The 22069-nt window shown below is 41.1% G+C and overlaps 1 protein-coding gene and 1 pseudogene across 2 annotated transcripts; one reads left to right on the forward strand and one right to left on the reverse strand.

Moving 5' to 3' along the window:
• The first annotated feature begins 1458 nt into the window (after window positions 1-1458).
• Window positions 1459-1808, forward strand: LOC132010514 (ragulator complex protein LAMTOR5-like; annotated as a pseudogene).
• Window positions 1809-20648: 18840 nt separating this feature from the next.
• LOC132010070 (ribosomal biogenesis factor-like) lies at window positions 20649-20955 on the reverse strand. Of its 2 annotated transcripts, XM_059388047.1 has the most exons (2): window positions 20818-20955; window positions 20649-20693 (listed from the first exon to the last, which is right to left on the reverse strand). In XM_059388047.1, exons 1-2 carry the CDS (start codon window positions 20953-20955, stop codon window positions 20649-20651), a joined length of 183 nt encoding a protein of 60 aa, XP_059244030.1. The 2 variants fall into 2 exon arrangements, with proteins under 2 accessions (XP_059244030.1, XP_059244029.1); XM_059388046.1 differs by lacking the exon at window positions 20649-20693 and having other exon boundaries at window positions 20701-20955.
• Between the last annotated feature and the right edge of the window lie 1114 nt (window positions 20956-22069).

Below are 22069 nucleotides of genomic sequence, written 5' to 3' on the forward strand. Positions count from 1 at the left end.
CCAATACGTGTGGACTTCTTTCCAGCAGTCTGGAAACTGGTGTTCTGAAAGACAGCATTGCCACGGACTCTTAAGGTGCTGGAAATGAGCCAGGCTCCAGGGACACTAAGAGAAAAAAGCAGACACCAGACCTCTAATTCTCAAAACTAAGACTAGGTGCTCAACAGACTCACCTGGGGAGTTTTTAAAAAAACTCTTTGAATGCTTGGGTGTCATATCATTGGACTGGGATAAGGCCTGGGACTTGGTATTTTTAAAATCAGCAAACCTAGAGGATTATTATTTTAAAGTATACAAAATTCACATTTATGCCTTTGATAAATTAAGGTAAAAGAAACTCCCGTCCTCTGAGCTGAAAAGTTAATCAAAGAGAAAGGAAATCGTTCTTACTATTGCCATTCCTCCTGTTGTCATTTAATATAATCAGCTGGCCATGTATAAATCCATTAAGATTTTTAATCACTTTGCTTGGCCCCTCTTCTGAAGCTCTATGTCAGAAAATTTAATATCCGAGCAACTACAAACAGCTGCCAGCACAAATCCCATGTTGTCTCCTTTCTTCTCGGGCCCTGGGTTAGAGAGGGGTAGGAAACTCAGTTGCTAGGCACAGTGCAAGAGAGTTGGCCCACTCAGGGTGTCCCCTACCCTGGCCTAGCAATTGAGGTCAGGCTGGAAGGTGGGCCCAGGGCTTCTAGAGCTTCCAAGTTTTCTAGAAAAAGCCAGAAATCATCTTATTTATGTGAAAGCTCCCAATTTCTAAACGTTGGCTTGTAGTTGTGAGTAATCAAAACATATATGAGGACCCAAAGGGAGCTGCCACTTTGCAGCCTCTGGTGTGGGAGGGTCTTCATCTCACCATCATGTGGGACCCTCCTAAACTTCCAGTACTCACCTCTAGAGACAACTGTGAGGGGAAAGCTGCTCCAGCCACCCCTCTTCACTTCCCCTCCCCGCCCCACACCTGGCCCCTTTCCACCACCACCACGACCACCCCCACCACCCCCGCCCACCCCCAGCCGGCCTAGCACTCCAACCCTGGACTCCAAAGCTTGTGTCCCTACAGTGCAATTGTGTGTTGTTCTCCCCCAGTAACTGCCCACTGCCCGAGGCAGGGATGGTGCCATAGTCCCCTTATTCTAGGAACATATGTTAATCCCAAACTGGATACTGACTCAGCACACAAATGTTATTAGATGCTTACTATGTGTATATAGAAAAATTTAACAAATTACAGCCCCTCAGAAATACGAATCAAGAAAATTAAGAAAAAAGGCTTTCCTCTCCAAATAGATGTTGTTTACCTTTGTGATTTGCATCTCCTCCCAAATCTAGTTCACTGGTGAGCATCCTCAGATCATCTCCACATGGCGCCTTTACCCTGACTGTTGCTTAGTGGTTAAGGGAGTGGCCTTTAAGGACAGTCTGGGTTTAGGCCAAGGGGGTGTGGGGGTGGATGGGATGGAGGCCACCTTGGAACAGCACTTGGAGGACACAGAGAAGAATCCATCCATTGTCAGAGCCCCGTGCTCAGATTCCCAAGGACTCTGGGCTACCATGGGAGCCGATCAGATGGGCATGCGGGGGTGATATCGGTTCTAGCCCAGCAAGCAGCTAAACAGACCTCAGAGCCCACCGATATTCCTGTGGTGCGTCTAGAATCAGATAATGGGAACATTAGAATCCAAAAACTTGACAGCATCCCAGCAGCAGTGCCCAAAATGGCCTCATATCAGTTCTCCAGCAGCCTGTCACACGGGCTTGATCCTACCTATGTTAGTTGTATCATAGAAGTATTAAAGTTCCAGTAGTTAGGCCATTTATTTAGTGTACAGTGGGCACTTTTCCATTAATTTTGTAGATTTTATTTATTTATTCATCAGAGACAGAGAGAGAAGCAGAAGGAGAAGCAGGCTCTTCCCTGAGCAGGGAGCCCAATATGGGACTCGATCCCAGGACCCTGGGATCATGACCTGCACTGAAGGCAGACAGTTTACCATCTGAGCCACCCAGGCTCCCTCCATTAATTTTAGAGTAAGCTGCTTTTAACAGATTTATCAAAATATTAGTAGGAAAGGATCATGTTTTGAAGCGGCAGGACCAAGTTACTTTGTACATACAATTTTGTTATGTTTAATAAACCTGGTCAGAGGTTTATATAAAATAAATAAATAAAATAAAATAAAAATAAAGACAGTTTGGGTTCGTATTTAGGCTCTGCCACCTGTGTGACCTTAGGCAATTACCTGACCTTATTCTCAGTTTTCTTGTACTTATCTGTTTTTTAAATTGAAGTACAGTTGACACACAAATGTTATATTAGTTTCAGGTATACAACTTAGCCAATGGACGACTACATTATACTATGCCCCCTCTAAGTGTAGCTATCACCAGACAAACCATACACTGTTACAAACTCCTTTCCTTATATTTAAACCAGGAGTAATTATGAAACCTCCTTAAAGGCTTGTGTGAAAATTAATTATGCCAACAACTATTTACTGTGTTAGGTCATTACCACTCCCCATCACTGAACACAGTGCCTTCCAAGAGCACTGCGTCGTGAGCATGATTATCCCATCCTATAGATGACACAATGAGGCTCCAGTGTCAACTAAACGACCCAAGGTCACTCTGCTAGTACATTACAGAACTGGGCTGCAAACCGATCTGCCTTGAAGTCATCACCTTTCCAATTACACCAGAGAAAAACCAACCTGGTCCTCCCGAAGTGGTGGCCAGTCTGCCACCACTTAAAACCCACTCCTACACATGAAGTTAGTCCCTTAACGGGTACCTAAATACAAGCGCTTCCATTTATCATTATATTAATAATAATAAAATCTAACAGTAAGCTCTATGTTCTCCACGAGGTGCTAAGGACCTTTCAGGGTCGTCTTTAACCTCCCGGAGGCACTTATTATTTTCAGATGAGGAAACTGAAATCCAGAAGGTTAAATCACTTGCCCAAGGACAGAAAGCAGCATTAAAACTTAGACTCTGACTCCCAAGCCATTAAGAGCTCTCAATCTCTCTGCCAAGCATTGGGATTTCCCAGACCAATACAATTTCATTAAAAAATAATAATAAAATTATGAACCGACTTACCAACTCTTTATTTCATTGCCATTTGCTCATAAAAGAACACGCTAACGCAAAAACTGTTGAGAGCTCATCATCTCGGAGTAAAATAATTAAATACATTTAACTGTGTAAAAAGTTCCAGACATTGTTTTTGTTTACTTGTTTGTTTAACTTTTCCGTGTGAACTGGGGGATGCATTGTGGCCACCGCTGCCTCCTCTCCAACGCTTTCCCCTCGTCCTTCCCAACCTTGTCACCTCCACCCTTCCACTTTATCATTTCTGCTCATCGACTATTCCTCCTCCTTATGCCTTCCTTCGGAGCCAGGATTATTGGCGCACAAGTAACCCTGGACAAAGAGAAGCCCGAATGCCAACGTGAGCTAGGAGCTTGGCCCAACCCCGGTGGTGGAGGAAGCAGCCGGGAATGTGGGAGGCTGCTCTTGAAGATCGAGGGGCTGTAAAGGGAGACCGTGGCGCATGCCGGAATGCGACTGAGAGCCGGGGAAAATAGAGGATGAAAAGGGCAGGGAAAGTGGCAAAGGGCGTCTCCACTTCTACCTTCTTGACACCCAGACAGTGGTTGGGAATTGGCCAGTGCTAAGAAGGAGACAGGATGACAAAGCAAGGAATGTTTGCGTCGTGCTGACAACCACCCACGGGTGCCTCCTCGCAAATGAGTCCCTCCCACGGATTTCTTTTGAGTTAACATGGAATTCAGTTCTCCTAAAGCCAATCTGAAAAATGGAAGTCACTTTCAGTTTCACTCATGTATTCCGTGTTTATCAGGACCTTACCATGGCTGGGCTTTGTAAGGTGCACTGGGGAAAGGTTACTTTGATAAGATTGGTTTTAGCCAGCTTTCAAGAGCTCATAGATGGGTAGGAGAGACAATATGTTTCCTTTATTTTTCATTTCTTTTTTGTGCATGCATATTAAGGTACTTCGCATTAAGGTACTTCAATTGAGTAGTTGAAGAAACTCCTGTATTTTCTATCTATGGTAATATTTATAAACCTGTTCATGATACACTTTATCCTCCATGGGGACATACCTGACAAATGCAGTTATCTACAAGCAGAAAGTTGTACACAATTGCCTAGAGAATAAACAACCCACAAGGCTTGAGGAGGAGGGGAAGCTACAGCCCTGGTTAGAATATATAATTCGCCTGAATCCCTGCATAGATAGTTATACCCTGTGTGACTAACATCCAGAAGGACTCTTAATCTGCAATGCCCATTTTATTGAGTTCTTCCAAGGCACATTAGCGAGACAAGGTTTTGTTCTTTTGTTGGGGGGGGGCAGTCGGTTGGGGGAAAGGGGCCAAATGTGGGGGGCTGAATTCCCCAAAGGAAGAAGTCAAAACCTGCCTCCTGCAACCCCTTATATCAGGAAACACACACATTTCTTTTATGCCCGCTCTGTGCTGCCCCTGTTTGTCTTTAGATCAATGCAAGGAGCCTGTGACCTGCTGAAATTAATTCTACAAAACAATGGAATTGAGTTACCAAGGTCTCATCCTATTACTTTTTTTTTTTTTAAGATTTTATTTATTTATTTGACAGAGAGAAATCACAAGTAGATGGAGAGGCAGGCAGAGAGAGAGAGAGGGAAGCAGGCTCCCTGCTGAGCAGAGAGCCTGATGCGGGACTCGATTCCAGGACTCTGAGATCATGACCTGAGCCGAAGGCAGTGGCTTAACCCACTGAGCCACCCAGGCGCCCAAATCCTATTACTTTTGATAACAAATTAATCCTTTTTTCTCTCTCCCAGTGAGTTCCTGACACTTTCAACTTTTGGTGTTGCTAGTGAAAAAGAATGAATTAAAAACACAACCAAGTGCATTTCCTAAAACCTTTGGTGGGTGAGTTTAAGGGCGTTTTGCTTCTTTTTACTGAATGTTTCTTCTTTCCCTACTAACTAACTGAAAAGGATAAAATGTGCACATGGGAACAGGGGTAGCATTTGACCTCCAAATTCAGGGACTGGCTTACTAATTCAGTCATGTTTGTTACTAGATTCCAAAAGGCATTTACAAAAAAAAAAAAAAAAAACTGGTAAGAGTCTTTAAAAGCCATTCCTGAAAAATTTCCTACAATGAAGAAGCAATATTCCTTGCATTCCCACAGTTCTGCTTTAAGAAATAAAACAAACATATATAAATGCACACACGGGTCAAAAGATGAGAAGGAAATATGCTAACAAGTTAACAGTGGTTATCTTTGGACACTGAGATTTGGAATCGTTTTTATTTTCTACTTTATGCCTTGGTCTGCTTATAATTTTTCTACTTTTAGCAACTATTTTCCTTTTATTGAGAAAAATACATTTAAGGAGGAGGGTGGGGCAACTGGGTGATAGACATTGGGGAGGGTATGTGTGGTGGTGAGCACTGTGTATTGTGTAAGACTGATGAATCACAGACCTGCACCCCTGAAACAAATAAAACATTATATGTTAACAATAATAATTAAAAAATTAATTAATTAATTAAAATATATTTAAGGCTATTTTTCCTCCCTGGGAGACTCCAAATCCTGCCCCCACCCCATTTAGCTGGTTACAAACTGCCCCCCATCCCTGCAAAAGACTGAAGATGTGCTCTCTGAGAGTGAAACAGAGGGTCTCTGGAGTGGGGACAGACCAAGCACAGCTGAAAACAGAAGTACTGTACAGAGTCAAAGGGTGTCTGAATCTAGATCCTGAGATCTCTCCGTGGGCACCACACCATGGTGCACACTGCCAGTCCCTCTCTACCCTCAGCCGCCATGCCTTCACCCTCCAACCAAAAAATGCAAGCACCTCTCTGACAACCGAAAAGGAAAAAAAATCTAAAGATACAAACCTATCCTAGAGTTTCCCCAACTAAAAGGCCACATGGCCCCCAGTGAACCTCAATCGATAAACCCCCAGCCACTTAGATAAGAGCAGACAGACAAGATTGACAGATTGCTAAGAAAAGTCTCAAACATTAAAACAGTAACTAAAACAAATGGACAGAAAATAGCAATTTGAATGAAACAAAGCTTATATGATAAGAAAAAAATACCGGAAAATACTATCAGATAAAATACCGCAATTATAAAATGAGGATAGAACATTATCTTTTAATGAACATTCAAAAAACAAAAAAGAAGGATTGGAAAGCAAAAATATGAAAAACACAACAGAAGGGTTGAAGATAAAACTATGTCAAAAAATCATTTTTTAATAAAGATTTTTATTTACTTATTTGAGAGAGAGAGAGAGCACAAGTAGGATAAGGAACAGAGGGAGAGGGAGAAGCCGACTCCCCAATGAGCAGGGCTGGATCCCAGGACCTTGAGATCAGAGCCTGAGCCAAAGGCAAAAAACGAGCCACCCAGGTGCCCCATAAACTATGCCAGAAAATTAAGCAAAAAGACCTAGAGATAAGAAAAATTAGGTAGAACATAGGAAAGAAAAGATAGAAGATAATCTTAAGGGTGTGATATCCAAAGAATACGAGTTCCAAAAAGAACAGATAAAATGGAAGATAGGAACTTACCATGAAATAATATTTGGGGCGCCTGGGTGGCTCAGTGGGTTAAAGTCTCTGTCTTCGGCTCAGGTCATGGTCTCAGGGTCATGGTCTCAGGGTCCTGGGATCGAGTCCTGCATCGGGCTCTCTGCTCAGCAGGGAGCCTGCTTCCCCCTTTCTCTCTGCCTGCCTCTCTGCCTACTTGTGATCTCTCTCTCTGTCAAATAAATAAATAAAATCTTCTAAAAAAAATTTAAAATTTTCCTAATATAGAGGCATGATTTTTCAAATTCAGAAGGACTTTCTGAGTGTCCAGCAAAAAGGATGAAAACAAACCCATGCTGAAACACATTCTAGAAAAATGTAATACCATTGGGATGAGATCTTCCAAGCTCCTAAAGGGAAGAAAAAAAATAAAATTAAAAAAAATATATAGGTCACAACAAGATTTTTCAGATTTTTTTATAGCAAAACTGGAAACTAGAAAGCAATGGGACAAAGCCCTTAAAAGTCCAAAGAAAAATGATTATTAATGTGGAATTTTATACAGAACTAAAACTTCATCATGTAGGATAATGGGAAAAAAGACATTTTCAGAATTACTGGTTTCAAGAACAGTTATCTCTCCTATACTTTCTCAAGAAAGTATATAATTGGTCAATGCACTAGCAAAAGGAAGTCTTAGATACAGGAAGCAATATTCCACACAGGGGAGTTTGAAGTGAATTTACGGGGTGATGGTGAAAGGAATCTCCGTGAGCAATTAGCCCAAACTGCTGCAAACCATAATGTCCCTGGAGAGAATCTACAGGGGATAAAATTGGTAAAGTATGTCACCTATCTGCACATCTTGAGTGAAGACAAATCCCAAAAAGTATAGATTGAAATGATTCAAAGAAAATAAAACAAAACACACAGAAAACAACATAAATGGAAAAGTAAGTGATATTATAGTTTACAAAATGACTCAGCTGTGGTCACTGTAGTATAAATTGTAGTGCAAATGGAACAAAAATTATGACATAATTAAATTAGGAGGAGAAGGTGCCTCTTTAGCACAATAGTTAGCGAGTCAGTCTCATAAATTGGGAGGACAGAGGGGATGAGGAAGGTGGTATGTGTGGGAGAGCATCCTGGGGCGGCGGAGAGGAAGACAGCCAACCCTCACCTTCTACAGTGAAAAGTTATTACTTAGCACCTACAACTAAAAAAAAAAAAAAAAAAAATCAAGAAGTCAGCAACATAAGCCTGTGAGATAGAAACATGGAGGTCAATATTAAAAGCCACGGCTGATGGATGAAAGTGATTGCCTTTGGGGTGAAGAAAGTGACAGAGAGGTAGAAAACTATTACTTTTCTTTATAAACCATTTTATTCTTTAAACCATGAGCATATATAATTTTGATAGGAGACTAGAAAAAAATGAAAAACTAAAAAACAAAGGCTGGAACTGGCATTTAGAGCTCTAAGTATATTTAGGTTGGAATCCTACTGTAGCCCAGTACCTAAGTCTGCCCGGGCTTAACTTTGTCTCCAAGCCTATTCGTTTCTGTCCATAAAATCAGGACAATGGTGGTTGTGAAAATCATATGAGGTCCTCTATCCACCTTGGACAGGTCATGTCAGCTCATATGTCAAATGGCCAAGGCTCTCACGCTCTCACATGACCATTGTAGACCACTAGCAGCCAAAGGTTTTCTGCCCTTAGAGCAGAGTTCTACTTAGGCCAATATCCAATTGTTTGAGGAAGGAGATTTCAAATCAATGTTTCTCAATCTTGAACAAGGTTTTTCAAAGAAGAAACAAAATAAAGCACCAAACTCTTCAGGGCCCAGTGTTGACTTAGGCTATTTTAATTATAATATTATTTAAATATGATAATACTATTTATATAGGCATTAACTCCTTCAATACATGGAACTTAAGCAACAGTACAGTGAAAATAAATTTAAATAAAAACCAAATCCAAAATTGGTGGAATTCAAGTGCACACTAATTTTTTTACGTTTATTTATTTATTCATTTCTTTAAGTAATCTCTACACCCTACATGGGGCTTGAACTCATAACCTAGAGATCAAGAGCCACATGCTCTTCTGAGTCAGCAAGGCGCCCCCAAGTGAACGCTAATTTCATGTGACAGTTGGTAGAATTTTGCTGAACCGAAATCATGGCTCTTCCAGAGCACACTCAATAGCAGGATCTCACTGGTCCCCATGCACAGGCCACTCGGGGTGCTAGGTGATGATCCAATTTCTCATGGCTTTTCTGTGAACCCTCCTGCCACAGCTGGCTGTGGGACTCCTACATCTTTGCATGGTGCTGCATGTCTCTTATGCATCTTATTAATGCTTTTTCCTTGTTAGCCACGTACAATAAAAGTAACACAATTTAGCACCAACTTAATCATAACAGAAACTCGGACTCAAACATTGAGAAAAACTCTAAATTAAAAATCACCATGCAAAACTGTAAAATCCCTGATTGGAACTCCCTGGAGGTTAGTTAAGGCCTCCCCGGAAGCTTTACCCCAAAGTTAGGAGTCAGGCTCTTCCAGGCAGCAGGACCAACCTCGCACCCCCCCACCCGCCCTCCACCCACCCATCTCCTCCACAGGGTCCAGCCAAAACTGCTGCTTTATTATGCTTTAACCATACCCATGGGACAAAGAATTCTTCTTTCCACACCCAGTTGTTCCTCATTCCATTGTACGGGTTGTGATGGGTCCTTGGTTTGCTTTCTTTCATTTACATTTGCTTTCTGTTTCAAAATACATATTATGACATTGATCTGACACATGGGACAAAAACCAAATACATAGTATCTGATTGCTAAAAAGACACAACTTCACCTTATGATGGAAAATATTTACTGACTTCTTTGATGCTAAAAAATATCCATGTAATTTTTAAGAGATTTTATTTATTTATTTGAGAGAGAGAGAGTACCAGCTGAGAAGGTTAGCAAGGGGAGAGGGAGAAGCAGACTCCCCGCTGAGCAGGGAGCCCAATGCAGAACGACCTGAGCCAAAGGCAGACACTTAAGCAACTGAGCCACCCAGGCACCCCAAAAATCTGTGTATTTTAATCTAATTTAGTATATATGTTTCTGATGTATTAAAAACAAACACAGGTTTCCAAGGTTTTTAAGCCTTCTGTAGGAAGACATGGCACCATCAAAAGAAAAGAATATATAGCATATCCAAACTTCCCCAACTCAGCCTCTGCTCATACCCCAAAGCCAGGCTTTTAGGCAGAAGGATAATCTCAGACATGGCAAGCTGTGTCCTCTGGCCACAGACATTCAGCCGCATATATTCTGTGCGAAAGGCCAGGGGGTAAAGTGTCCTTCACAGCTCAAGACTTCTCTTTTTTGCAATCACAGCTGTCCATAGCTGTTATGACAATTTGAGTAACCGTAGCCATTTCAGGAGCTCCAGGTTGCTGCACTGGATGGAAGGAAGATTAAAAGGAGTTGCCTCTTTTCATACCACAAAGCCGTGCTATCCATTCATTTATTCCATAAATACTTATTAAACAACTACTGTGTGAAGTTCCATGCTTCTCTTAGGCAGTGTGAGGGATATAAAGTTGAAGAAGACCCATGCCCTGACTTCGAGAAACACATTTTCTAGAGGAGGGGATAGACATAAAAGCAAGTAACCGCAAAGCAGTGTGAGGAGTGCTGATTGACAGATAATGTGCTATGGTTGCACAGAGGAAGGAGCAACTCAGCTTACCTGGAGTGACTTTGAGTTGGTCTTTTGGCTGAATAGAGTCCTCAGCTTGACAAGAAGGGGGGCGGGGGAAGGAGTCCAGGTAGAGGATATAGCACAGAAGCTTAACAAAGGTTGGATCACGCAGGGAAGAGTAAGTAGGTCTGGGGTTACGTAATGTATAGTAGGTAAAAATAACCAGAAAAGACATCCTAGGGAAGATGTTGAAGTTTGGGTTTTTCCTATTGGTTTCAATTTGATGTGTGTGTGTGTGTGTGTGTAGATATATATGTGTGTATATATATATATATGACAATATTTATGTAAATAAACACTGTCTAGATTTTGAGAATATAGAGAGGGTTTTTTGTTTTGTTTTGTTTTGTTTTTGATGTGCTTCTTAAAAGTAAATACACAAAGCAAATAACTCATAGAAAGCAATTTTACAGGGAACTATAATAGTGTATTGTGTATGGTTTTTTAATGAACCATAATCTAGACTAGCTTGAAGAATAGACAGACTGCATGTCCTTTAAGCAATTCTTCATAGATCACATTTCTATCAAGCAGGACTTTGACAAGAATTGGACAAAAAGTGGTTGGTTGATTTTGTATTCTTTGCAAATTCATAAGTGTAAAGGTGATTTGGGTGGTAATTGGTAGGCATTAAAGAGTTGTAATCAGGGGCTCAGTGGGTTAAGTGTCTGCCTTTGGCTCAGGTCATGATCCCAGCGTCCTAAGATCCAGCCCTCAGTGGGATTCCGTGCTCAGCAGGGAGTCTGTTTCTCCCTCTCCTTCTGCCCCTTCCCTCACTTGTTCTCTCTCTCTCTCAAACAAAAATATAAAATCTTTTTTTATTTTATTTTATTATTTGTCCCTGCCGGGCTTTATATTAACATATAAGGTATTATTTGTTTCAGGGGTACAAGTCTGTAAAACATCAGTTTTACACAACTCACAGCGCTCACCATAGCACTTAACCTCCCCAATGTCTATTATCCAGCCACCCCATCCATCCCCCACCCCCAGCAATCTATAAAAAAAAAAAAAAAAGAGTTGTAATCAGTGTGCTGATATAATTAATATGTATGACTATTAGGGGGTTGTGGAAGGAGGAGAAGAAAGATCCATGAGGAGTTTATTACATTGTCTAAAGCAAAAAAAAAAAAAAAAAAAAAAGGAGGCAGATTGAATTATGTAGTGATGGGAGACACGCAGGAGTCGTCAGATGATAAAGTGATAAAATTTGCCAAATCTTTGTGACCATTTAGTGCTGGGGAGTGAGAAGAAGTTAGAGGAAGCTAAGAAGCCTCCTAGATTTCTGGCTTAACTATCTGGGTAAGCTTTCTTTTTTCTTTTTCTTTCTTTTTTTTTTTTTAAGTTTATTTATTATTTTGTTTTTACTAATCTCTACACCCAGCATGAGGCTTGAACTCACGACCCTGAGATCAGCGTTGCATGCTCCACCAACTAAGCCAGCCAGTAGCAGGGTGAGCTTTAGTTCCTTTTACTGGAATAGTAAAGAACAGACTGGAGAGGTGTGATGATAATTTCTGGCACAACTTGATGTTAGGACATAATGAAAAAGCAGATGCAATTCATCTTTTTAATATATGAAGAAAAAAAATATTGAGACAGTGATAGGACCAAACACTGCTCTAGCCACATCAGGAGGCAATTTGGCAGTCCCTAATATAATATTAAAATGCATATACCCAATGACCCATCAGTTCCATTTCTCAGTGTCAACCTCAGAAAATACACAAGCACTAGGAAGAAGGTATAAGGATGCACACTGCAGCATTATTTGTAATACAAAAAAATTCAAACTACTGAAATGCCCTTTGACAGGGATATAGTTAAATAAACCGTGAGGGTGTTTTCAGACGTTGTGAAAGTTAAAATCACCTGGGATATTGGAAAATAATCTTTTCAACTCCCTTTCCAGTCCTACAGAAACAGATTCTCTTGGGAAAGGCCATGGATAGGTCTGGGTGATTTTTATAATCAGGAATGTTTCGGAAAAACTCAGGAAAAGTGTTTCCCAAACTCTCGAAACAAACAGATGCCAGGCAGGATTAGAAAGAATGAGGGTAGATCTCTGCGAAGTAACTCAGAATGAGCTCCAAGGTATACTGAGTGATAAATGCAGACTGCAGAATGAACACACAGTATGATACCATTATGTAACCACAGACCCACACACAGAACAATATATTTCTAGAAGTAAATATGGGTTTGGGGCTGGCGATTTCAACAGAAACTTGTGTAATGACTAAAATGGTTCAATTTTTTAAAGACCAAAAAGTATTCGTGTATTAATTCTGTAATTAGAAACAGATATTAAGGGCCCCTAAGTGGCTCAGTGGGTTAAGCCTCTTCGGCTCGGGTCATGATCTCAGGGTCCTGGGATGGAGCCCCACATCTGGCTCTCTGCTTAGCAGGGAGCCTGCTTCCTCCTCTCTTTCTTTGCCTGCGTCTTCTGCCTACTTGAGATCTCTGTCTGTCAAATAAATAAATAAAATATTTAAGAAAAAAAAAAGCAGATATTAATTCATTGCTGGTGTGGTTGAGGTGATGATGAAGGTAACCGATGCAAAATACGATTTGTGCTAGACCTCATATGCCTTGAAAGGTATCCTGGATAAATTTTATCTATCTAATACTTATTCATTAAATATTTGAAACTGTTCTCTACACAAAATGAAGCAGATTCATTGCTTTGGGGAAAGGGCAAGAAAGGTGGCAAGGATGAAGAAGAAGGGCCCAGAAATCCCCTGATATTTCCCCATCTGCCCACATTCCAAGACCCAATTCAAATACTGTCTCTGTGGTCCAGTTCCCACAAGCTGGTCTCATCTCTTTGTCTTCTGAACCCCATCCCATCTCCTTCATCTACTTACATATATGTGTGTAGGTCTCATCCTCTCCCCGCGCTATCCCCCTCCACTCCACTTTGCATTTCCCCAAAGCCCAGCAGTACCCTGCATACACAGCTCTCGGTCTGAAATGATTATTGAATGAAATGCTTCCAGCTATGCCTCAGAGGTCTGAGAATGGTCTTCTACTCTCCACTGCAATTACTGCTCAGTGGAAGTCACTTAGTCCTGTCTACCCTCACATCCTCACCCCATCTCCTCCCCCTTCCTCCTCCTCCTCACTGCTGTCTCAAATTCTCACAACAGAAAACATATGTTTTTATTACATGATTAAAGCTGAGGCTCAGAATTCAAACCCCTGAGGAGAGCCTTAAAAAGAAAATGGTGGCCTCCCATCCTTCCCAGAGCACAAGACGGACAGGAGGGGAGGAGAGGGAGTAGATGGTTCCTCCATACCCAGGGTGAGGTGAAGAGCAGAGATGGAGAAGAGAAGTTCTGTGGGTTCCTTGCAAAGGAAAAATGGGCCGGGGGGGGGGGTTCTTCATAATCTGCCACCTCAGTCACCAAAGTCCCTTCTACCTTTTATCTATCCTCTGTGGCTAGCCTAATAAAAACACAATCTTGATATGAGATTGCTTATCTCAAGATCTTCCTCTTGAACCCAGTCCACCCACAGGGATGGTGAACAGCATTTCAGGGTGCACCCTTCAGTCATGTCAGGAATCAGTCATGTCCTCATTATTGCTTAGAGATAAGAGGATGCTTTCCAAGAAGCCATACCATGTCTCCATGTTGTTCCGGACTAGCAACCACAGGAACGGACAATCCATTATTCTTTATTTTAGTCGTATGCCCTGGAATTTCATGTCTTTCGGCATTAGCACCATGGTCTCTCTGCCCTTGTCCACCCCCACAAACACATTGATTTTTATTACTTATTTAAATTATGTGTCAGTCGGGGTCCTAGCACAGAACATTTGGTATCTCAAACTGGGTAAATTAGGGAGGGGTAATAGAAGGAGTATTTGTAGAGAGCTGTGTGGGAGAGCCAACTGACAGGTGCTATGACTTCCATCAAAGGAATAAATAATCTCAGCCTTCTTCCTTCTGATTTCTTCGCTGTGTCCCACTGGCCAGATCCTCCTGGAAGCCAGAGGTCAAGGGAGCCTGTTGATGAGGTCCACAGCATGTTAGCCCTCTAGGTCATGAGCAGATAGCAGTAGGAGGATGAATCTGGAGGAGCAAGAGGAGGATGTCTAGCACAACTGCATTGTCTGTCTCCTGCTCAAGAAGCCAAGCCCAGCATCACAGTATATACAAAGCCATCTCCAGTCTGGAGCCACAGTGCCCTTCCACTTTATCTCCCACCGTTCTTAACCCTGGGACCGTGCTCCACGCAAGACACAGGACAGCGCCCCTGCCCAAGCATCCTCCTTTGTACCCGTTTGCCCACTTTGTGCTTCCTCCTCTGCCTCAATCACCCTCTCCCCTCTCCTCTTGAAGAATTTCTACCCATCTTCACAGGTGAGACCCAAATATCTCTTTTAAAACCTCCCCTGATCTTATTCTCTTCACACAGGCTGCATTACCTCCATCTCCATAATACTGAAGCGCACATGAAGCCCATGAGCTTTTATTTGGGGCTGGATTCGTGTCCTTTTTCCCTCCATCTCATCGTTGACTAATAACAACCACAATTATAATTTTCCGAGTACCTATCAGATGGCAGACCCAGGCACTTTAACTCATTTTCTCAACTCATTCTTTTGTCCAGGAAGCAGACACTTCATTTTCAGAGAGATTGGTCAGTTTGCGTAATGTCGCTCAGCTAGTAGCCCGTAGAGCAGTGGTCCCCTAAGCTGCTAAACTGGGATTCAAACTCATTTCCTTCCAATACCGACCCTGAAAGTTAAAACTGAAAGTGACCACAGGAATTTAAGAAACAAAACAAATGATTAAGGGAGAAAAAACAGAGAGAGGCAAACCAAGAAAGAGACTCTTAATGTAGAGAACAAACTGATGGTTACCAGAGGGGAGGTGGATGGCAGGGGTTCAACATGTTTTTGAGGAAACAAGCAGAAGCATAACATACTGACAAATCTCTTGACTATGTGCATGTTTTCTCTTGGTATAAGAGGGCAGATGGCCATGAGTTTCTCTAGTCTTATTTCTAGGCTAATAGTTGATAGCGCGGTCCGAATTTGTTGGTAAAACTTAACTTTGTCTTGACTGTATTTATTGGTTGCCTTTTCCAAACAAAATCATCAGCAAACAGAATCCCTTCGAAGAGTAAGGTATTGGCCTTGCTCTGAGAGTACTGAGTTTTAGAAAAATTTCCTAAGGAAAAAGAAATTCCCAAAGTCTGGAAGGGTGGTGTGTCAGGAGTTTCTAAGCAACACGTCCTTGTGTTTTTACATATGAACTGTGAGACTAGAGAGCTGAGGGGGGATATTTTAAAAATTGATCCTGTTATAACAGTAATAGCCACCATAGAAAGGGTACTTTGTGGCCAACTGGTGTTTTATACACATTATTCCTCATTTTTTTAACAGCCCTGAAAGGCAGGTCCTGCTATCCCCATTTCACAGGACAGGAAACTGAGTTTCAGGGAGTCTAAGTTACTTGTTCAAGGCCTCTCAAAATTCAGTGCTTTACTCTGACTCTCTGAAAAAAAGAACTTAAATACCATCAGCTATAACAGACGCAACATTATCATGAGGGGAATCCCCTAGAAACATAGAAATTCTATGACAAATCAAAGTAATTCTAACCATCAAATATAATTATAAAACACAAGGTCTCAGAATCCTAAAATGACATTATTCTTCACATAATTACCTCATCCGAACTTCCCTTTTACATTTTTGTAAAGTCAATTAGGTAAGAGCAGTATTATAATCTCGTTTGTAGATGAAGAAACGGAAGCTCAGAGAAACTAAGCAGCAGCCAGCCGTGGGATTGGAACCCGGATTTTTGTTTTTGAATTTAGTAAACGTCAATGCAAAAGCCTTGCTATTGTGACTTTTTTTGAACATAGAAAGCTGAAAGTCTGCGCATTACCAAACTGCTTGCTTTAAAGAATTGGCTCATGCCCACTCCCTCATCCTCATCTGCCCCTCTTCCTGTCACCTTTTTTCTTACTATTTTCATTTGTTCCACTAATATTGTGACAAGAATAAAGGAAATAATTAGAAGAAACTTCACTCATCATTCTTGTACCACAACATATCAATTATTTTTAGGTTTCTATTATTGCCATCCAGTCTCTGCCCAAATATTACCCAAAAAGCGTGCATGTGTGCGTGCACACGTGCGTGCGTGCACGCACACACACACACACACACCACAAATAAAGATTTAAACTCCCCTAGGAAGTTATTTGAAACTTGGTGGTGGCCAAAAGTTGGTAGTCACAAGCACGTGATTCACAGAATCCAGACGGACCCTCCTGTGGCTTCATCTGTGGAGATGTAAATCTTCATAGCTACCCAGCCAACTAGAAAATAGAAAGCAATGAGGAAAAGCCTGACACAAAGTTAGCGGTTACTTATCTAAAGATTTGTACGAGAGCCGCCACCACCATGTCCAAATGCTGAATGTGACAATTACTCCTCAATAGGAAGCAGTGCCTGGTTCTCTAAGTGAAACCTTCCTGGTCCTTTGAATATTATCTTAATCAGAGCGATACTGGCCGAAATGTTAACAGTGGTTATCTCTGGAGGGTAAGATTACAACTGATGTTTATTTTTTTCTTGATTCTTTCTTGCATTGTCTGAGTTTTCTGCAAAGAGCATGTAATATGTTTGCCAAAAGATTAAGATCAATAATAGTGATGCTGAATAGGACGTGAAGTTGATCATAAAAAAAAAAACTATAAAAATTAGAGTCATGGGAACACGGAGTCCCCACTGCTGGAGGGACAAACAGCTCCTTCTTCAGATCGGAGAGCCTAGAACCCAGGCAGGAAGTACAATTTCTAGCTCAGTTCCTTTCTAATATAATATCTGCTAACAAGTTTCTGTTTATTCCTCCCCCATCCCTTATCTCGGAGAGATAGTTCCTAAACATTTGTCAACACAGAAGTTTGATTCTGAAAACACGTTATAGATTTTTCTGTAGCAATGGTCCAATATAATTTAGTAGACAATAACACCCGTAGAAATGTGTGGGCACTTCGCTGTCAAGTCCTGTAGTGTTTTAATAAAGGAACGTGTCATTTTTCTTCAGCTAAATTTCAGTTAGAAATAATATTAGGTGAGTTCTCATTGCCCTTCATTCCATAGCTTTTCTGCAATTTGGACGCCTTAATGATTTCATGCAAAATTCACTGTCTGAAGAGTCTTGGTGGCTTCTGTCTGATCTTGGTTTTTGCTTTTGATGCGGATTACTTATGTGCATCCATCACGGTAAAAACAGCAGAGTTTGGGCAAACACTGCTCTCTCAGACCCCCGCTCCCTTTCAGGCCTGGAGATCCTTCATCTAACCCAGTTCCATTCTTGTGCCTCTTCCCGCTGGCTTCCCCAGTGCCATTTTTATTAAAGCCCCAGCTCATCCCACATTCAGCCGCATGACTTCTTACAGGCTTCAGAATAAATCACCACATTGCTCCGATCTTGGCTTCTCTGCCCTCAGCTTTCAATTAAATTTAGAATTGACTTTAAAGGTACAACCTCAATGTACATGGTTGAAAATGACCTTGTTTCCCCTTTCCCACCACCTGCGACTTCCTGCGCGGGGCTCTTATACTCCAGCTCCTGGTTCAAAAAGTAGAAACAGGAATTTGCTACATGCTCCTGTGGCAAACTATAAGTCTCAAGCTGTTTAAAGTCTTTAAAGTCCCATCCAAAAGGTAAAGTACACTCTGCAGAGAGAAATCTGGGGGCCTGAATCTCTGGCTGCCTGTGTTCAGGAAGAGACACAGAAGGAGAGGAAGAAGAAGAAGAAGAAGAGAAGGAAGGAAAAAAAAAAAAAAAGACCTTTGAGCTAAACACTTCATTTGTCTCATTTCTACGGTTTGCATTCAAGATGAGTGGTCTACTTATAATATGCATCATTATTAAAGTAATTATATTAAGTTAATATAAATGATCTATGACAATATTACAAGGACGCCAAAGCAGACTTTAACATCAAAACTGACTTTCATCTTTTGTCTTGTCATTTGGCTTTCCACTCTTAGCAAGGAATAGAGCATACAAGCAGCAGGTTTGGGCTATTTAGAATCGGGCACGCTCCTGCCAATTTCTCCCTCCCCCCTTTGGAAGACTTTACCAATCAGAAGGACTGAACTGGAAAACCTGTCTTACTCTGTTCAAAACCTTAATATTTTAAGGTTCTTACTTGTATCTAAGAGCAATGAGGTCCCTCCCAGCCTGTGAAAGAAGAAGGAAAGAATGATTTGATTGCCTAAAGCAGGATAAAACAAGATCTGGTATGTGAAAAGGATGTATAAATTGAAAGTGCTCTACAAGTATAACAGGGCAATGTATTAACTTGACCGTGAATTAGTTACTGAGTATCAACTGTACATCAGATTCCAAGGAAGCTGTCCAGTGCTTACGAGCTTGAGCCTTGGTTTTCTTGCCTCTAAAATGGGAACAGAGAGACTTTATTTTAGGGTGTATGAGAATTAAGTGAAAGAATAAATATAATTCACTTAAAATGAGTTCTTGGCACACAATACATACTGAGTGAATAGCTTTAATATGAAAATATGAAAGGAAAATTCCCCAAAGCTAAGGGATTTACAGCCTAATGAATTATTATTCTAAAACCCCTGCCTTTTGCCTCTGACCCTAAAATTTGAAAAGCTTCAAAGATTTAGCTATGCAAATCTCAGATCAAAATACTTGCCTACAGGGGTGCCTGGGTGGCTCAGTGGGTTAAAGCCTCTGCCTTTGGCTCAGGTCATGATCCCAGGGTCCTGGGATCGAGCCCCGCATCACGGTCTCTGCTCAGCAGGGAGCCTGCTTCCCCCTCTCTCTCTGCCTGCCTCTCTGTCTACTTGTGATCTCTGTCTGTCAAATAAATAAAGATCTTTAAAAAAAAACAAAAAAAACTTGCCTATTGATTGCCCTTTAGAAAGATTTACCGAGGACATGTGCATGCTTTACCAAATAAAGAAGAAAAAGGAATTAATACATGTTACCTCATTGAATGTATCTTGGTCATTTTGCATCTTTTTTCCCCATTGTCTTATTAAATCTTAATTTCGTAGACAGGCTTGGATAGTCTCGTGTCCTAGATGGGGATACTGAGGCTCAAGGAGAACCAATAACCACCCCATGGTCACAGAGCTAGGAGGATTTAAACCATGGTATGTTTTCAGAGCCCATGTTCTTGTCCAGCCTCACCACTGCCCCCTGCACCCAGTTAGTTCTCATGGAGAGACCTCAAATCCTCATCTGAAAACACATGGGATCTTCTTCAAGTAAAGGGGACATTTTTGAGAAGAAAAATGTTGCAATAATTAATTTCTTGCTCAATCTTTTGCATATCAGTCTAATAGTGGGAGTCCTTCCTTTCCTTTTAGACTCTTCTAGGGACAACCTTCCTTTTTCAGTTCTAAAAGATGACTGCTGACAGGGACATTTTTGAGAACTTGGATTCTCCTTTCTTTTAGTAGCACTTGTACTTTTCTGAGGAAACACAGAAATTTAAAACTATGAAAAAAGTTAGGAAAGAAAGTTCCACCATTCAGACCTTGTTTTGAAAGACTATAGCCATCTCCTGTATTAACTGATCTTTCTCTACCAGCTCCAATCTTACAGCCTTCCCCAAACCCCACTCTTCCTAAGTGAACCTTTCCTGTTGCTAGTTCAGCCTCCCTCCCTGGACTGCAGGAAGGATGGTGAGAGCCTCTGTAAGTCCAATCCAGGAGTCCTAGTGCCTACGGAGGCTAAAGATTTCTTCGCTGGGTAGATGTAAATGGACAGCACCTTAGAATAGCAACGGCCTAAGGCATCGGGTTCTATTCCGTGCCTACCTCTGACTATAGGTTAGGTAGACCACAGCTGGCCCAAACCAGCTGATTAAAATTAAGTCCCTCCACAGAAGGCCAAATGGCCCTAGATAGATGGAAATTTTTTGTTCTTATCTGCCCTCGATTCTCTTTTCTTTCCTTTTGTCTTTTTTTTTTTTTTTGGTTTCTAGAAATAATTGTTCTTTTTCTACTGCCTAAAATGAAGGCACCCCACAGCTCATCTCACTTGGCAGTAGCTTCAACAGCTCCTCACCCTTTCTGTATAGACTTTGTTTTTTTAAGTAGGCTCCACACCCAGAGTGGAGGCCATCGTGGAACCTGAGTCCATAACCTTTAGATCAAGACCTGAGCTGAGATCAAGAGTTTGAGGCTTAACCAACTGAGCTACCCAGGCACCAACCCCCACCAACTTTTTCTTTTTTTTTTTAATAAAACTGTACAAAACATTTAATATATTTCTCTTTTGGGGTTATTTGATATATCTGCAGGGTATTATAGCTGAGACATTAATCTTGTTGCTTCATCAACATTAACTGGCTCATTTTCATGACTGAAAGTCATGCTGAGGAATCACCTGTTTCTGTAGAGGTTCAAGGTTCAATTTTGAGAAATGTGGAAGTTCCCTTTGTTTATCTATGAAAGCTTTATTCACTCTGTTAACTTTTTCATCACTCACAGTGTTTATCTTCTTAAGATTCGTGATAACTGGTTTTGCTTTGTTTTTAGTCTTATAATTTTTTTGGCTGGCTATATGAAATACATTCCTGGACTTCTGCCCTCTTAGTTTGTTCTTGGCCATTGTCTTGGATAACCCGCCTGCAGCAATACAAGCTCCAGGTGAAGTCATCTTTCTTTATAGAGACTTTCAAGTTCAAAGATGAAAAGGAATGAAGGGTGAAAATAGCCTGTTAAGCTAACAGAGAGAAATTTACAGTTATTTATCACTCCAACAGTTGTTTGTGTTTATGTATGCTTTAATATTCCCAACCTCGGAAATTGAGCCCAACATTCATTCACTAGGGCAGTTTTTTTAAATTGGCCAAATATATTTACAGTAAAGTTGTAATTCCTTTTATGTGTATTTAATTCCCATTTCAAAGCACTTTTGCTAGATTTAAATTATAGCACCCATTTTACAGATCAGAAAACTTGACTCAGATGGACCAAAGGACACACCCAGTCACAGGCCTAATTAGTGACAGCACCAGAATTAAAATCTGGCTTTCTTATTTATTATGGGCTACTTTTGAGGGAGGAAATGGGATATTACATTCTGTACAAGGTTTATATACTAGTCTTTGAGATTTCCTCATGCAGAAAAAAAGGTACCATCCTATAAACTGTGCTTTGGAGCTGCTGTCAGGAACCAATGCTTAGGTAGAGTGTACTACCGGTATACCCTATTTCATATTACTTATGGCTACACAGAACTGAAAGACATTTTGTGGCAAAAAGATCTGAAATCACCTTTTAATAGAATCTAACCATGCAAAAGTTATTTAACCTCTTTGGGTTTGTTTCCTCATCTACAAAATGGTGACAATATTGCTAATCCCACAAGGGCTGGTGTAAGGCTTCAATAAATGACATTCGTAAAGCACTCTGCCAGTAGATTATACATGCTCAATATTAGAATTATTTTCTTTTTCCTGAAAAAAAAAAAAAAATGCTTTTCAAAATAACAGAGTTAGAAGACTCAGGTTAAGGAAAGCTGACTTACCAGGATTCCCTCACACTTCTCAAGGACTGTCCACATATAGGCCATAGCTCCATCCCAAACTTAGGAGGTAGGGATAGGTGGATACAGGCCAGAACTCGTGAAGCCTTGTAGGCCATGACGTGTAGTTCAGAGTCACCTGATCAGAAGCATGATGAGGTTCTTCTTTCTGCTTCTCCAACTCATTGAGCTTGCT

This window comes from Mustela nigripes, chromosome 2, assembly GCF_022355385.1.
Source record: "Mustela nigripes isolate SB6536 chromosome 2, MUSNIG.SB6536, whole genome shotgun sequence".
In the NCBI taxonomy this organism is placed as follows: Eukaryota; Metazoa; Chordata; class Mammalia; order Carnivora; family Mustelidae; genus Mustela; species Mustela nigripes.

Excerpts from the sequence above, each read along its gene's own strand:
- LOC132010070 (XM_059388046.1), bottom strand. The coding sequence starts at position 20,955 with ATGGCCAAGAACAAACTAAGAGGGCAGAAGTCCAGGAATGTATTTCAT.